The sequence below is a fragment of the Silurus meridionalis genome, chromosome 25 (genome assembly GCF_014805685.1).
Source record: "Silurus meridionalis isolate SWU-2019-XX chromosome 25, ASM1480568v1, whole genome shotgun sequence".
Lineage (NCBI taxonomy): Eukaryota > Metazoa > Chordata > Actinopteri > Siluriformes > Siluridae > Silurus > Silurus meridionalis.
Window position 1 is genome coordinate 5,207,255 of NC_060908.1, and position 18,476 is coordinate 5,225,730.

Sequence of the window (18,476 nt, forward strand, 5' to 3'; positions counted from 1 at the left end):
ACATAAAGGGAAAACAACAGGGGAAAAAGTGCTAATTCAAGTGTTTCAGGAAGAGGTAGGTTTTATCTATTTGGACATTGGGGGGATGTTCATTCCACCACCTCGGTGCCATAACAGAAGAGTCTTGATGTATATCTACCTCTTACCCTGGTGGAACCTGTTGAGCAGTGTGAGAATCTGAGGAGGTGTGGTGCAATGGGAGGAATGAGGAGAGCTTTGAAGTCTTTTAAAGACCTTTTTCAGACCATTAAGAATGGAATTTAAGACCTATATCACAACATAAAAAACACACACAAATACATTGTTAGCATTTGCCCTTAACCAGAAACTGACAAGAACCTGTCACATTATCAACATGCGAGTAAAAGGGCAGTTGATTGTCTGTGGTTACGACGAGGTTGTGATCAGTGGCTGAAGGGGAGATCAGAGATCTGGCAAATTCTTTGTTTTTTTTCACACAAGCCTCAAGATTACAAGGGATTTTACCTCTGTGGCATCACTTATAACATCAGCTCAGACACTGGGTAAAGGATGTCTTGTTTGTTTCAGAGAAAGACAGAAAGACACAATGAAGTGTTTTAAATCATTAACTTTATTTCAGCCATCCATGTGGTTCATGAACCAGAGATCAACACAAAATATTTTCCAGAGTGGCCTGTTTTATCCTAAGCAAACAAACATTACCAGATCCACAAAGGAGTAAGGGTTATCAAAAGCTAAACATCTAATAGCATTTTCATTAAGATTCAATGGCCTTGGAATAAACGGATGAATGAATGAATGAATGAATGCTTTGGTCAGGGATATAATCATTTTTGAATTAATACAGCTCAAATATAATATTAACACCTCCCTGGACACTCATATGGATGTTTGTGTTTCTTCTAAAGTTCTGAATGCTCATATATAATACTAAGGAAATGTGTAAACAATGCGAATCAAAGAAATCCGATTTATAATAATAAAAAAAAAATGTAGTAAATTAAATTGAATACTCAGTGGTTTGGTGGTTCTGTGATGTGGTGAAATTCGATTTTCTAGTCATTGTGGAAATCTATCAAGAAAACGTCTTTCTCTAAAACTGTACTAAATTCAGGTAATCATGTAAATATGCTCTATATTGTGAAATACTTTATGGCTTTATGACTATTTAGGATTTTCCAAAAAATCTTTCATGTGGAAAATTGGAATAATAAAGTAAACAATATGTCAGTGCAAAAGTTTTCACAATCCTGAATAAATCATATTCCATTGAAAGGGGAAAAAAATACTACTATCAACTATCATCTGCAGACTCATCAGGGATTCTAAACGTAATTCAAGTGGTCAATAATATAAACAGGGAACATATTTGAAGAAATGTTAAGATTTTTTTTTTTAGTGTTCTCTAATGGTCCTATTTCTCTTATCCTTCCCTACTTATATCTTCGTTCTAAAATTGTCCCTAACCTGAACATTCTAATCTTGCAAAAAGGAAAGTGTTGCTCCCTCTGGTAAGAGGATTGTGTGTGCATAAATTTGCTTATGTCCTAGTATCCTGTGTGTGTCCCAGTGTGTGTTATTGCAATGTCACAGTCCAGTTGGTCCCTGCATTGACGCCGGGTTTTCGCAGTGTTAACACTGATGCAGCAGAATCGAAATCAAACTCCAAAACAGATTCGGCACCATCTAGGAAAAATCATGGACAGTAGTGCATTTTAACAAGCTGGATTTTAGCTGTATATATGTATATATTTTTTACATTAATAAGCCAGTCATTGCATCTTTGGAAATTGATGCTTATGTAAAATATGATCACTAGAGGGCGACCGATTCATCGTTGTTTTTTTTTTTTGCTGATTAATTGGCACCGATAGTTGATTGTTGGAATTATTGGCTATCTGCAAAAATCCATACTGATAGTTTTTCCGGGCTATGTCTATAGGTGGAGTGGCTGAGAACATCTGCTGTCATTATACAGTACAACAGCGGCATCTAGAGGCGAATCACTGACGCTATGTTCTGTTTGTTTTGATACGTGAGACTTCACGATCAGTATCGGTAAAATCCATTATCCACTATCGGTCGCCTTTTAGTAATCACTTACTCTAATGTTAAAAGTCAGTCTTGTCAAACTCTTAACCAGCTGTTGCACTTGGAAGCCCATCATATTATTAACATCATCTAACATAGCCAGTAACTCTTCATCAACATTTCCCAAAACAGTATTTTACTTATCCATGAATGTTAAGTGTAAATCCATTAAAATGTGTCCCGCTTCATTTTCCAGATGTTGTACATTGGAAAATATGTGACCGCATTTCCTAAGGCATATTTTTGAACAAAGCTCTTGATAGGATCATAAAACAACACAAAAAAATGGTTAAAACCCTAAACACACTGACCTGCAGTCTTCAGGGAGGCTGAAGATGGAGGAGTGGCTCCAATTATTATCACCCTCTCGATCCATGCTGCTGTGGTGAAATTTGAGTCTGGAGCCAGATTGCTGAGGAGCAAAAGATTAACTCATAATGGGAGAAAGAAAGAAAGAAAAAAGAAAGAAAGAAAGAAAGAAAGAAAGAAACAAGATCTAAAGCAAACGAAACCCTCCAGATGGGATGGAAGAGTTCAAAGAACAACAAAATGATCAGTCCATAACTCAGGGAACCCACAAACACTGACAAGCGAAAGAGCAAACAAAATGGAAGGAACAAAACTAGAACAATACAACAGTTCCAACTACAACAACGTAAATAGAAAAACAAGTGGAGGAAGGTGCACACAGGTGGATTATGTTTTATGTAGGAGAGGCAACCTGAAGGAGATTGGAGACTGTAAGGTGTTAGCAGGGGACAGTGTAGCTAGGCAGCATCTGATGGTGGTCTGTAGGATGGTTTTGGAGGCGAAGAAGAAGAGAAGGAGAGTGAGGACTGAAAGAAGAATAGGATGGTGGAAACTGATTGAGGAAGACTGCAGTGTGAGATTCAGGGAAGAGGTCAGACAGGGGCTCTGTGGTGGTGAAGAGGTGCTGGAGAGCATGAGGAGAAAGAGGTTGGTGAAACAGAATTGGAATTGGCAGAGTGATAAAAAGAGTAGGCAGGAGAACACGGAGATGCAGCAGCAAAGAGAGATGTGGCTAAAGCCAAGGAAAAGGCGTATGAGGAGCTGTAGGAGAAGTTGAACACTAAGGAAGGAGTAAAGGACTGTGGCAATCCCTAATGGGAGCAGCCAAACGAAGAGGAAGAGGAAGTACTAACAAATACACGTCGACCAATTAATTGGTTTTGCCGATTAATCTGCACTACTAGTTAATTGCTGAACTGCCGCCATCGTCAAAAATCCATACTGATAGTTTTTCCGGCCTCCGCTGTCATTACAAGAGCAGCCTCTAGAGGCGAATCACTGATGCCACATGTTTATTAATTATATAATTAAACTTATATATATAAATATTTATTCCCTTTAGCAAATTTTCATGATTCAGTACTGTTTTCTTTTTATTTATTTTTGTAATAAAGTTCAGTATTATTTTACATTGTTTGTTTTTAATTCAGTATTAATTTAAAAAAATATCAGTTGAATAATCATTTATCAGCAAGTACGATCCAACCTACCTATCGAACCTACCTATCGGTTATATCGAATGTTTGTGGTAAAAAAAATAAAAAAAATGTATGTAATGTTGTGTAATCTCAAAATATCTGCTAATTTATTTCAGCGTAAAAATGACAGCGATCTATAAGTTTGGAGGACATTATATTCGTATGTGGACAAAAAAGAAACACACCTGGAGGTAAGCACATTATCAGCGAAGTGCAGTCGCCTGTGGATAAACTGCTTTTCTTGTTCAAATTTGAAGGTGTGGAAATCATCAATGTAGAGCTCTCCTTCAGCAGTACCCTAGATAGAAACCAAGAGAAAACTTTTTTTTTTGCTTCCATTGGTTATATATGAAGTGATTAAATTTTTACCCTCATATTTCAATCAATCACATATGCAGCAAGCTACAAGTCTGCATCTCTGGAGCCACAGTTTTTTTTATTTAACACTAGAGCACTCTCTCCAGTGAGCCTACCTGAGCACTCAGTGTCACGTAGAGGGTGTAGGGGTCATTCTCCATAGAGGACGAGGATCTCCTGATACGGTCCTTCCTGCAGATGATGGCACCACCACGCTGGAACACAGGGATCTAAGGAAAAGTTCAAAGGTTTCCGGAATACACAAGACACACAATCAGAAAATCTGATTCATTCCAAGAGCGGCCTCTAGAGGCGAGTCACTGATATAACGTGCTGTTTGTTTTTACACTCGAGACTGCGCGCTGCATGGAGAGTGCTATAGTAGATTTATTATTTATTAATTATAAAATCCACTATCGGTCAACCTTTGGTCAACTGACTGTAGTATTATGTTCAAAAGTATTATGGTAAAAAAAAAACTAACAAAGGCACTGCATTGTTCTACTTACAGAGCTCATAGTGACTGGAATGTGGAGATTCTGAGCCCCTGGGTGTTTTTGGAATGTGTGAACATCGTACCAAACCTGTTAAAAAAAAAAAAATAAATAAATAAACAAATAAAAAATGGGAATATTGTTAACAAAAAAAAATTAAGTATAAATACAGGATCATTAGTGGTATTAAACATGAACAGCTGGTAATGGGGGGACTACCCTAATAGAAAAAATAGGCACATTGTTGACTAATCTAGCTCTGTATCCTTTCTAAGTTTTTGTATGCATGCTGTGAGGTCAAAGTCAATTATTCATAAGCTCAATATTCTAATTCATCTAAATACAATTTACAATCCTTTTTATAATTCTCTTCTAGTTGGTTGTGAGATGACATATTATAACAGGACCCACGAGTCAAAATATTAAGTCAAACAAGTGCTAAGTGTTTTAAAAAGATGTTCAACACGGGAAAATTGTAAATAAGTGTCCTAATATGAGCATAATAATATATATATAATTACAGCAGCAATTATTAAGTACAAATCTACAGTATCCAAGTGAGAAGTGAAATCATTCACTGAAGCAAGGGTTAAATTTAGGCATAAAAATGTTGAATTTTAATAAGATTATCATATTAATTCCATGCACCTCTCCTTTCCCAGGCAGGTAGGCTGTGATGCTCTTCGCACCTTCGTCAGTAACAGGATGGACGAGCAGATCTTTACCTGTCAAAAATGACACGTGAGGTCTTTAATAGAAAGATCAATTCTATCACCATAAGTTTTAAATCTGGTACAGTTTGTTTTCACTCACCAATTAAATATTCATCCTCAATGGCAAATGTGGCTTGTTCCTCAGGAAAGTCCACCCACAGGGGCCTGGGTGTGACCGAAGCGATGCAGAGAAAACGTACAAAGATGTATGAAGTTAAACATATATATGTGTTCCAATAAAACATTAGGACTATGTACTTCCATACTACAGAAATACAAAAAAAAAAGAACATTAGTGGTTCTGAGTACCAACAATAAAGATTTCTTAAATACTGTGGCAAATATTGTCCATGTCCAAAGCTGTACTTATGTGTCAGAATAGCATGCCAACCATAACTAGGTCACTATTAGTCTATTATTATTGTCATACTGCAGTGTTTAGTGTTATAGAATAAAATTTGAAATGCCATGCCCATGTGCTAAATAGTGAAACAACTCAGATTTCACGTAGAGAGACCCACCTCATGACAGGCTGTCCGGTTTGATAAGCATGATAGAAGAGCTGGTACCAGTAGGGTAGTAGGGTGTATCTTTGGTGTATCGCTTCTCTGATCAGAGCTGTGTTTTCTGGCCCAAAGAGCCAGGGTTCACGCCGTGGGGTGTCCAAGTGGGCATGACCACGAAAGAACGGTTGATACGCACCGGCCTGGTACCAACGCACCAACAACTCAGCACTCGGATGCTTAAAGAAACCACCGACGTCGGCTAAAGACAGTGATAAGAGCAAGTCATTTAATGTACGGCTAATCATAATTTTCTGTATGTAGACTGGAATTTCGTTAATCCATATGAAAAACAGTAGAGATCGACCGATGGATTTTACAGATCTTGAGAAAAAACTATCGTTATGGATATTTGCATATAGCCGATAGTTCCAGCAATTAACTGTCCGTGCTGATTAATCGGCAAAACCGATGAATCAGTCGACCTCTAAATAACAGTAATACACTATTTATTATCATTATTTGTATTAGAATTATTAAAATGTGCTAAACTAATATGTTGTTCTTTGACGTTTTATAAAATTTACCTGATTCCTAGCACTAATTCATTTGGTAGCACTGATAAACATGCTATCTGTTAAGGACATACGTGATGAGTCGACTTCTATATTTTTTTACCTCCACAAAAGGAAATGCCCACTAATCCCAGACTCAAACACATCGGGATAGATATCTTCAGATGGCCCCATTCAGCTGCATTGTCTCCTGTCCATACTGCCCCTGTAAAGAATAAAAGAGAATAGAAAAAAGTAAAAAAAAAAAAAAAAGTAAATTGAAATACATAGATTAAATAAAAATAAAAAAAAATAAAAAATTTATAAATATACCTGCCAAAACTCACCATAGCGCTGCGATCCTGCAAAAAAGGCTCTGGAGAGAACGAACGGTCTCTCGGTGCTCCCAGAGCGCCGGATCAAACCTTCAGCGGTCGCCATGTGCTATAGGTTAAAGAACACCGCAAACAGAAAGCCAATGAGTCATAAAACCTCATTCTAGCCAACATTGCTTACGACTTTTTTGCTTCATCACAACTTAAAGGATTAATAAAGCACCGTTGCTGTGCTCCAAATGGCTTATTTTATCCTGTCTATACTGCATATGGTATAGTACATAATAATCTGCATTGTTGTATTTAATATGTACAAATTATTATCGAGTCTTAACACACACACACACACACACACACAATCACACACAATCACACACACACACACTCATTTAGATTGGGGAATTTACCTCAGACTGCACCACCAGTATACTTTCACACCTAATGTAACCATAAAGTGCTAATTTTTAACAGGTTAAGTAAAGAAATACTGCTATAAAGTGGATGATAGAGGTTAAAATCAGCTTTAGTCTTCAATTTAGTTTGCGGTGTAAATATAGTACCCAGTGCAGCTAGCATAGATAGCTAAAAAAAAAATAGTATGAAGCTATCCAGCAGTTATATATGTACTGAAGAGCTTCTGAGGAAAAAAAATACTAATCAAATGTTAATTTCTTGGTAATCAATTTAGATAAAAACAGCACACTAGCAAACTATTGACATCTTGCTAATAATTGCTAGTTAGCATGAACTATATTAGCTGAGTGGTTAACTGCACTCGCGCATTGAAAATGTACACAGTAGAGTAGTGTTTTCTTTGTAACCCACATTTTAGAGCAAGTGCAAGAGAGAAGAACATTTATTTGTCATGTACACATTATAGCACAATAAAATTCTTTCTTCGCATATCCAAGCTTGTTAGGAAACTGGGGTCAGAAAACAGGGTCAGCCATGATACAGTGGCCCTGGAGCAGAGGGTCTACAGTGGCAGCTTGGCAGTGAATGGGGTTGAACCCTGACTTTTAATCAATAACCCAAATGATACCATTTTAAACACACCCAGTAATCTGTTTAAAATCAACATGCTTCTTGGATTTCGAACTTTCAAGCTCCAATCACTCACCCTAATATAAATAAATAGGAAGAAGCAATTCTCTCACCACATACAACCCGTAGAGGTTGTGCACGTCTCTGTTCTCCCATCTGCCGAGCAGCATGTCTTTGTGCATGGTCACCTCCGGCCCATTAAACACGGACGGTTCGTTCATATCGTTCCAAGTATACAGGTTCTCCATGGAACCCTGGCCAGTGAAACATTAATCCTTTTCTTCGAGGCTGATATTCCCATTTCATTGCATATAATTATATTCCTGCAGCATGCATTATAATATAGTTTTCAGGAAAGAGGAGCAGAACCAAGCTCAGAATACAAGACCAATGTTAACCCTTAAAGATTGAATATGGCATTCTTACCTCATATTTGTCATAGGCAAACTGGCTGGCCCACCAGGCTCTCATCTCTGGGTTGGTGAAATCAGGATATCCAGCGCTTCCTGGATAAAAAAAAAAAAAAAAAACAGCATTAAAACACACAACAGCCTGAAATGAGCATTGCTACAAAATATAAAATCAAGTAAAAGAAAAAAAGTAAAAATAAATTAGCTTGAAAAGTGTAGCATTCAGCAAGAGTCCCAAGTGTAATTTTTGGCGGGAAATTTTTATTATTATTTTTTTTAATGAGAACTCAAAACATAACACACGTGAGATTAGGCCTCGTTTTTAAAATGTAATAATGACATAAAAAAATTACTATTGCTGTTTTGCACTGTTTTTTGTTCAGCACACTGCACTGTGTAATATACAGCAGGTTTACTGGCGGTGCTATTTTGTGTTTTGTGTATTTGTCCGACACTGTCTTGTGTCGTCTTTGCACTGTCTGTCTCGCACTGTTTGCACCAGGTTGCAAATGATGCACTTTATGTAGCGAGGACACTTACTGGTCCTTAGCCTTGTGTTTTCTGTAGCTTTATGTTGTTAAATGTAGCACCAGGGTTCTGAAGGAACGTTGTCTCATTTCGCTGTGTACTGCGTCAGCTATATATGGTTGAAATGACAATAAAAGCTTCTTGAATTGACTTCTTGACTTAAAAAAAATTAGAAAAATACATAAAGAAAAAAACTAAATCACATGGTCTCCCATTTATACAAAGTACAGCTGCACAAGAGGACACTTCTTTATATTGTGTGTAAACATTCAAGAGAAGACCCTGGTTTGTGCTCTATTTAAGAGAAGAACCATTGACAACACAAATGAAAGTGATCTAACCAACCTGGCCAGCACCAGCCTTCATAATCTGCTCCGTCTTTGTTCTTGACATAAAAGTTCTTGGCGCGTATTTCGTTGTAAATCTGGTAACCACTGTCCACTTTGATGTGAGGGTCTACGATTGTGACCATCTGAGGAAACATCATTTTACATATATTATCCTTCTCTAAAATCTCATTGATCTGATGGCGATGTAATATGAATGTTGATTATATATATACTGCCAAATGTATGTCAGAAATGCACACCAAGGCAAACTCGTGCCCACACACCTTGCGTCTCTTTTCCATGAGCCCTTGGAGCATTTCTTTGGGCTGTGGAAACTTTTGTGGGTCCCAGGTGAAGTAGCGTTTGCCATCGGTGTGCTCAATGTCCAACCAGATGAAGTCATAAGGGATGTCGTGCTCATCGAAGCCTTGATCGACTGCTTTAACATCTTCCTGATCGTTGTAGTTCCAGCGACACTGATGGTATCCAAGAGTGGAAAGAGGAGGGAAGGCCTGAGTGCCTAGAACAGCAAGGAGCAGAGATTACTGTGGGTGTTTTCACTAACAGCTCCATACACACATACGAGAGTATACACACAGGCAGTGTGTGTATTTGTTAGAAATTTGCATGTTGTGTGTGTTTATGGATGTGGGTTTTTAATGTTTTAATGTTATATAATGTATCTACACTATCTGTAGTTCTTCAAATAATCGTATTTGTATCCAGATTAAAATGCAAAGTGGGTGTTAACTGGACTTTTTTTTTTTTTTATAGATGTGTTTTTCCCCCTGCTCTCACAGCTACTATTTCTTCTGTGTGTGTGTATGTTTGTGTACCTGTCAGTGAGGCATATTGCATGAAAACGTCACTTGGGGTCGGTCCAAGCATGATGAAAACATCGATGATGCCACTCTCAGAAATCCAGCGCACATCCGTCTGCGGGACTTCACTCGAACCCGGGACAAAGTCCGCCATCTTACCGAACATCGTCTGCAACATTCACACACACACACACACACACACACACACACACACACACACACACACCAGTATTCAATTGCACATTATATTTACTGTCCTGCATGAGTTTGAAGAAGCACACAGCCCTGGTGTCTCACCAATGTGCTGGAGCTGATGTCCACCCAGGTCTCGGCTGCATTCAGCCAGAAGACACCCATGGTGCGCTGAGCATTGTGGGATATGAGCATGGGCACGGAGCCATACAAGGCCATGGGGTTGTGCAGCTCATACTGGAACACGTCCAGGTTATAAAGCCGATATGGGTCACTCCCGCTGAGACCACACAAAGAAGCGAACACATTTAATCAACCTGAAGATGCTTCGTTCTCTTATACTTGCAGTGTGTAAGACAGACGAACACTTACTCTGTTGGTTTCAGTTTCAGAGTGTCTGCGTGCTCGGGAATGCCGTAAACATGTTCCACACCCGGAAATGAGAAGTCTAGACTAATGGATGTTGGACCTGAACGAGCAGAAAATGAAGAGCTTGTTTGCATTAATGTGTACGATAATAAATGAGTATTTATATTAACTGCATCTGAGCGAGTACCGTTAGGCTTTGAATCAGTGTGGGTTTTAAATGTTTCCTCCCACATGCCAGGCTTCACTTCCTCTTCTCCATCTTCAGCCTGAAATAAATAAACATTAAATAGATGGCTATTTAACAGACTGACATACAGACAGCCAGATACAAAAAGATAGATAGATAGACAGACACATTTATACATGCACAGACAAACTGACATACGGTTTATACATGGATTGATACATAGACAAAAAAAACATAGCGACAGACAGACAGACAGACAGACAGACAGACAGACAGACAGATAGTTCTCTTCCGTCAGGGATAGATAGATAGATAGATAGATAGATAGATAGATAGATAGATAGATAGATAGATAGATAGATAGATAGATAGATAGATAGATAGATAGTTCTCCTTTGTCAGGGATGGATGGATGGATGGATGGATGGATGGATGGATGGATGGATGGATGGATGGATGGATAGATAGATAGATAGATAGATGATAGATAGATAGATAGATAGATAGATAGATAGATAGTTCTCCTTTGTCAGGGATGGATGGATGGATGGATGGATGGATGGATGGATGGATGGATGGATGGATGGATGGATAGATAGATAGATAGATAGATAGATAGATAGATAGATAGATAGATAGATAGATAGATAGATAGATAGATAGATAGACAGTTCTCTTCTGTCAGGGATGGATGGATGGATGGATGGATGGATGGATGGATAAATAGACAGACAGACAGACAGATAGACGGACAGACAGACAGACAGACAGACAGACAGACAGACAGACAGATTTTTGTACCTTATCACCTGCATTCTCTGATCCACCAGCTCTATCTGTGTCTTGTTTACTGAAACACACACTTGTAATGAATGCCATGATAAAAAATAAATAAATAAAAGCTCATATTTTTATTATTAAACTCATACTATTTATACACCAGTGATTACAAACAGCATCATATAATTCAGGCCCCAGTTACACCCTGGATGTGCATGCCATTGTTCCTCTTAATGTCTGATTTGTCCATGTACAACTATGAGGTTTTCAACTATGGAATCTAAATGCACGGTACAAATTGAACAAGTTGAACAGACTGAAAAAGAAATCTTCAGAGATGCACATGATCAGAACACGATCAGAAAAGACACAGGAAAGACTTTACCTAGAGAACGCGCTCTTGATCGAGTCCCACATGCTACCGAATGTGCTTGTTATTTTATGAGAGATGCTGGAGAGAAAGAAAATAGAGAGAGAGAGAAAGAAAGAAAGAATCCAAGAAAGGTATAAAGAAAAAATAACAGAAATGGAGAAAAAAGTGGAGAAAGTTGTTGAAACTTTATATTAAGGCAAATATTTTTTATACCATCAATTCATCAGGAGGATAACAAGAAAAATGCAAGAAACAAAATAGGTTCGAATTACCATTGAAACTTGACTCCCCCCCAGAAAAAAAGTTATGCAAAATAAATTGTGGATATAGAGTGTGATTATGGTGGTAACTCACGTGTCTTTGCGCAGGCGCAGGTGCTCGAAGGCCAGCAGGCCACGGGAATTGAGGGACAGCAGCACCTGAGGACCCTCTACGATGTCGAGGCGGAAGGGCCGTGCGCTGACGATCAGCCGCTGTTCGTCCGCACCCAGAGAGAGCACCACGCCGTTCTCGTCCCGAGTCACCACCGTCATCCTAAAACCAGAAACAGAAGGAGCAGAAAGTCCAACACTGTTCATTAGGATCTTTAGCCACACCTCACTTGACTCACGGTTTGGTCGGAGGATCGGTGATGAGGACGTCCTGGACCTCGTAACGAGGCCTGAGCGGCTTCAGCTCGTTGATTTTAACCCGTGTCATGTTGCCTTGCAGCCTGTACAGCTCCAAGAGCAAACGCACCTACACACACACACACACCAAAATTATTTCTGTTTATATTCACCACCTTCTTTACAATAAAAAAAAAATCTATATAACTGATATAATAGTACAAACTTACTGGCCACTTTAAAAGGAACACCTACAGCAGAGCAACGCAATACTCTAAAAACAGGCCTGTCATTCGTGCTCAAATATCAGAACAATCAAAACCATAAATGTTTGGAGTCAAATGGCTCATACCCTGTGATTTTATTCCATACACATCACTCTTTAGAATTTAAGCAAAATGGTATGGGGAAGAAAACTTCAAAACCCAACTCCCCTCAACCCCTACCTCCTCTAATTTATACAATATCATGTAATACACCTGTAAATTAATTTTCTCCGCCTTCTTAACTAACTAGAAAATCACTGCACTGTATCTAATTCTGTCATGGCCCAATCTGTTTTGTCTTCTATGCTTGGTCATTTAGCTGTAATTGTATTTGTCTATATCATGTTTCAGTCCAGAATTGCTGTGCAGTGCCTCTATATAATTGTACACTGTTGGTTTACTCTAAACCGGAAACAAACGGGTTGGTTGATTGCTGGAACTATCGGCAAAAATCCATACCAATAGTTTTTCCTGTCCGCTGTAATTACAAGAGCGGCCTCTAGAGGCGAATAACTGACACCTAGTGCCGTTTGCTTTGACACGTGAAACTGAGCGCTGCACGGTGAGGGCTATATTATAACTATATTTATAATTTATATCTATAGAATGTGCAGGTGTTGCTAATAAAGTAAAAGCAAATACAGATAATAGGTATTACGGTGTATAAGGAACGTATACGTGCACTGACCTTGTTATTATCGTTAATGAGCTGCAGGGTAATCCTGGAATCGCTGAGCTCTAAGGTATCTAGCAAAGCTCGGTAGGGAGACTGACCAGGCTTCAGCTCCCTTTGACGCCTAGACACACACACACACACACACACACACACACACACGTACCACATCACATGTTTTTACTTTTAGGTTTTCATTTTGACACTTCTTTTTTTCGCACTCACTTGCAGAATGCGCTCTGCTCACATGTCTTGAAGTTGCCACGATCGACGGCCTCGGCACTAAACAGCACCAGCACCAGCAGCACTAGTAGCACTCGTCCCATCCTGTACAACGTGAAAATAAGATTAGATTAGATTAGATTAGATTTAACTTTATTGCCTATGCACGTGTTAAAGTACAAGGCAACGAAATACATCTAACCAGATGTGCATTGGTAGCAGTGTAAAATATTTACACATGTACAGGTTGCTAAGGCTATGATATATGATATATATCAGGAATAATGATAATGAATTAATACTATGATATGAATAAAATGAATATATAAATAAACATTACACAGAAAGGGGATTATAACAGGGTTTCTGCAGGTGTCACCAAGTCGAATTTAAGACATTTTAAGACTATTAAGAATGAAATTAAGACCAATATCACAACATCAGAAACAGACAAATACGCTGTTAACAACTGGCCTTAATCAAGCCCCAAATTAATTTGTTTTTCAAGCCAAGTAAAGTTCCTTATAAGTGAAAAACACAAGACCTGTTAAAAATGATTTAACACATAGAACACCCTAATTTTAAGACTTTTTAAAGCCTCGTATTTAGATTTTTAGATTGTAGACTTTTTTTTTAACTCCACAGAAACCCTGTATATACAGTGAGTACAAGGGTCATGATTAGTGCACATGATGTGATTACAATCACAAAATTGACAGAATTTGGCAATACGTGGTTGAATTTGTCATTTGATGAGACATTTGACAGAAGTAAATGTAACAGTGTCTGCACATTTTTTCCAATGCCATAACCTTAGAACTATTTACTTGTACTTCGAACTCATCACAAACATACAGTTTAGCATCAGTTCAACAGCAAGTAAAACATTTAGAGAGGAATAAATGATGGAAGAAACACCTGACTCGAACATGCCACAACATCAGTGGTCTTATTTGCACTATTTATTTTTAAGTAGGTGAAAAGAAGGTTTTGGGCTTGTGATAATAAATGTTTATTAATAAATATCAATCAGTGTTTGATTTAATATCATTCTATTAATGGATCGCATGCTAAAAGTAAGTCTCTTTACATGAACTGTGTTAATTAAGCAAAGAGACTTGTGACAAAAAAAAGATAATAGGAACATAATAATATCCATAATAAATCCACCATTGGTGGAAACTCCTGACTCGAACTTGCCACAACATCAGTGGTCTTATTTAGGTTTTTTTTAAGTAGTTGAAAAGGTTTAGTGCTCATGATAATAATAATAAAAAATGGATAGTCCCTTAGACCACAATATAAAGTATACATAATAAAGATGATGATGAAGTAAAACAATAACCAACAGTGAAAACCTGCACATACCATAACCAATTGAATCATTTGCATAAACATTTAAATGTCAATTGATGACAGAAGCAACACTACAACTATTTATTTGCATGTTTGCTTAGATCTTCTTTGAATTACTAAGTAAAAAAAATTATCATGTTACAGATGTCTTACTTAGCATTAGCGCAGACAGCTAGCTAGCTCGCTTGACCATCCAGTGTTATTATGCCAACGTCTATTGTTAAACAACCGGAAACAAAACAAGCTATACCTTAACTTTAAAAGCACGTGAAAGAAATAAAGGAGATTTTTTATATATAAATTATATTAAAAGCGGTATAATTTATTATAATTTTTTTTTACTTGTTGACAGATTATAAATATAACCCCACTAAAATGCTCACAATGACAGTACCTGTCAGTGGAAGGCGCCATATTTGTAGCCATGAACTTTGACCCCAGATTATTCAAAAAAAATTTAACAAGCAAGAATTAGACTTTATATATATTTTTAAAACTTTTCTTTAAGGGTCACAATGTGGTTGAAATAAAACCCATTGGAAATGTATAAGGTTTGATTTTTTATATAAATTAATACCAAAAGACGATAGAGGATTGGTTGTTGTGCGTGACGCGAAAATGACGTCAAGGGTTGTATAAATAGTAGAGCCTACTGCTAGCCTCGGTCTTTTCGCATTAGATGTCAGTTGGCAAGCCGTAGGGCTTATTTGCAAGCGTATGTTCCTTTGTTTGACGCGAACGACGTCGATAAAATCCAAACAATATTTGGAAAAATAGTAGACGGTAAGCAGATTTTCTGTTATTTTATTCTAAATAGCTTTGGTTTTGCGCATCTTTAGTGCTTATATTATATACTTGGCAACACGTGTCCTCATGGACGCCATTTTGAACAACCCCTTATTACCCCAGACTTATTAGGAAAAAAATGGCTCAATTGGCTCTTATGTAAGAGTTGTGTAGTTTTATATTAATGTAGAGCTTAGTTTTCTGAAGCCTGCCTATTTTTGTGTCTCATAAGTAAAACTTGCAGTTATATGCCCATTTTCTTGTGCGCATGCTCTTGGACAAACTAGCAGGGGTGTATATACTTTTGGAAAAGCCTTTTTTTTTTTGCATTTAAACCCTCCTTTCTTGGCATGCACGTAGTTTGCTCAGTACTCGTGTGTGTATGTGTGGAGGAATAGAAATTTCCAGTGCTATGTCTTCGGTGCCAGCAAGATCCCATCAGCTGGTTCTATCCTCAATCACTGGTACAGCTGTTGCACTTTGTAGAAAAGGACTTCCTGATGTGTAAAATTGTATTCTCATATTCATTGATTTCTAATCATTTTGTTATTTCCTATTTCAGGTTGATGTTGGTGAATAGACCAGCGTTGGATGATTGACGGACTGTTTGGAAGTGTTCGGAGATTTCATATCTACAATGAACAAAATTATAAACACTTGTTTTTGCCCCCATTTTTCATGAGCTGAATTTATGCACTTCTTCTTTTGCCCAGATGATCCATCCACCTCACAGGTGTGGCAGATCAAGATGCTGATTGAACAGCATAATTATTGCACAGATGTACCTTAGGCTGGCCTTAATAAAAGGCCACTCTAAAATGTGCAGTTTTATCACCATAGGCCTTTTGTGTACACAAAGTCTTAAATCTTTTGAGTTCGGCTCATGAGAAATGGGGACGAAAACAAAAGTGGTTATCATTTTGTTCAGTGTAAATGTGACCTTGTGGGTAATCACAGATTTGCCAATTACATAAGTTTTTGCAATATGTGAAGGTTGAATTCTCCTGTTTCTGTCTAAATGGGGTTTGGGAGCTTCAATGTGCAACACGGATGATTTTCAAGACTTGAAAGAGGATGTGCAGTCTGCAAAGAGATTATGGTGTGTAAAAATTTGCATCAACAAAGAGGGGAAAAAAGTGAAGGTATTCCCCAACTTATGGCGATGCATTGCAATGACTCCGCCGTAACTTAATAATGTAGGTTGTGAATCCAAGAATCTTCAGTCAGTATGGAGTAGTGTACTGTAATGTTATAAATTAAATCATTCAGCAAAACAGCAGTTTATAGTACCGTAATGTATCAACTCTTTGCTGTGTTGGGCGTGTGAATGAGGGGGCGGAGCCCGACACGCAATTTGAATATACTCTCTTCAAAAATCGTACGTTGATCCGACGTAACTTGGGGACTGCCTGTACACCTTTATGTGCACTTATTAGAAAGGGGTGTTTTTGTGTGTTGGCATGTTGGGATTATGTAATACAAAGACTTCGTCTTAGATGTATTTGGTTAGCACTCATTATTACTGAGTTTGTATGTACATGCTACATTTTTTGCCAAATTGATCAACCCTGATAAAGCAATTATTAGTAATGGAGAAAATGTTTGCCTCAAGACTAATTAATATTTGACCAGAATGAAGAGGTGGAGATTAATTGTAAATTGTAGACGAATTAATAATACAATGAGTAAATGTACACTGATGCTATTGGAGATGGGCATTGAGTCAGTGTGGGTTTTAAATGTCTCTTCCCACATGCCAGGCTTTACTTCCTCTTCTCCCTGAAGTAGATACACAGATGGCAAGCAGATTGACTTGACAGAAATGTAGTCAGACAGACTGATGCCTTGTACATGCACAGTTGTAATGTATAGACTGATATGCATAGATTTAGATAGACATTCAGAGATTACCTGTTTGAGATACAGGTCTCAGACACTAATATAGATCACATGCAGAGTTTTTTTTTTTTTGGTTGCATTTTTGTTCAAATTCACCTCCTCATATTGGCACACGCTGTGTTTCCTGTGCCTGTGTGTGTAATCTAAGGAGGTACATTATCTTGTCATTATATAGCTGGCATCAGGAATTGTTTCCTGTGCCAGCTATTGCTTGGCGACAGTTTGATAAGATGCACATGAGCCGTATCTAATGCAGAGTGTTTCTTGCTTTCAGGTCCATATGGAGCTCTTCATTTAGGTTGGTTCTTGTGCTACTGTATATGTTGTACCTGTGCAGGTTTTTTTATGTATTTGGTTGTCTGATGCTATGTACATGCACTTAACAATAAATATTTATTTTTGACTTCCTTTCTGCATTCATGTTTCCTCTGTTTGTTTACAGAAAGTAATTGTACTTGAAATGTAGCCCAGAGTGGCAAACAAACACTCCTGAGGCTTGTGCTGAATTTTGAGACTCTTCAGTTAGACCTTAGCTGTGAGGTCATTTATAGCACAGAGGGAAGTGTCTTGTCTTTCAAATGTTTGAATTTATGCACTTGTGATCTTTGTTGTGAACATACAGAACACATCAATAATGATCCTACTTGACTCTGGAATGATGTCTGGATCAACAATCACTTCCTAAAGATGTTTCAAATGGCAGGGCTTCTGCAGGGTATAAAAAGTAAAAAAATAAAATTTAGTATTTAAATTTAAGCAGGTCTTAATTTTCCAATGTTCATAAAGTTACATCTAGTGCTCCATGAAATGCTTCTGCTGCCTCTGTGACCTCTAATGCTCAATGAAACGAGACCAACAGCCAATCAACTTTTATTAGTGCAAATCTTTTGAATTGTACCACAGACAAAACAGGTTTTATTTTTTTAGCTATGGGGAAGTGCAATTTTAGGGATACTTGGCTTGAAAATGAATGAATTTATGGCTTTTTTAAATCCAGTTGCTAACATTTTTAAAATCTAGAGCTTAAATTTCATAAAGGATTTAAGTTTGCTTTGGTGAAACCTGCAGAAACGCTGAATACATAAGATGCATCAGA

At 37.7% G+C, this 18,476-nt stretch overlaps 1 protein-coding gene, 1 long non-coding RNA gene and 1 other non-coding gene across 6 annotated transcripts; 2 read left to right on the top strand and 1 right to left on the bottom strand.

The window, feature by feature from the left end:
* Window positions 1-574: 574 nt before the first annotated feature.
* Window positions 575-15,196, bottom strand: ganaba (glucosidase II alpha subunit a). 3 transcript variants are annotated; one of them, XM_046838519.1, is made up of 25 exons: window positions 15,090-15,196; window positions 13,343-13,444; window positions 13,133-13,241; window positions 12,181-12,308; window positions 11,925-12,104; window positions 11,583-11,648; window positions 11,219-11,267; window positions 10,418-10,496; window positions 10,234-10,330; window positions 9,967-10,141; window positions 9,685-9,838; window positions 9,133-9,368; window positions 8,865-8,991; window positions 8,008-8,087; window positions 7,695-7,835; window positions 6,550-6,646; window positions 6,327-6,428; window positions 5,667-5,910; window positions 5,246-5,310; window positions 5,081-5,157; window positions 4,448-4,522; window positions 4,055-4,168; window positions 3,767-3,879; window positions 2,385-2,485; window positions 575-1,668 (listed from the first exon to the last, which is right to left on the bottom strand). In XM_046838519.1, the coding sequence occupies exons 1-25, from the start codon at window positions 15,119-15,121 to the stop codon at window positions 1,559-1,561; spliced, it is 2,853 nt and encodes a 950-aa protein (XP_046694475.1). In that variant the 5' UTR covers window positions 15,122-15,196; the 3' UTR covers window positions 575-1,558. The 3 variants fall into 3 exon arrangements, with proteins under 3 accessions (XP_046694475.1, XP_046694476.1, XP_046694477.1); XM_046838520.1 differs by lacking the exon at window positions 15,090-15,196 and adding an exon at window positions 14,849-15,049; XM_046838521.1 differs by lacking the exon at window positions 11,583-11,648.
* Window positions 15,197-15,355: 159 nt separating this feature from the next.
* On the top strand, window positions 15,356-17,788 carry LOC124378771. 2 transcript variants are annotated; one of them, XR_006924297.1, is made up of 3 exons: window positions 15,356-15,478; window positions 16,044-16,580; window positions 17,655-17,788. It is a non-coding gene; the product is annotated as an uncharacterized LOC124378771 (long non-coding RNA). The 2 variants fall into 2 exon arrangements; XR_006924296.1 differs by having other exon boundaries at window positions 16,044-17,788.
* On the top strand, window positions 15,818-15,953 carry LOC124379552. The gene has a single exon (XR_006924444.1). It is a non-coding gene; the product is annotated as a small nucleolar RNA SNORA57 (small nucleolar RNA).
* Window positions 17,789-18,476: the final 688 nt, after the last annotated feature.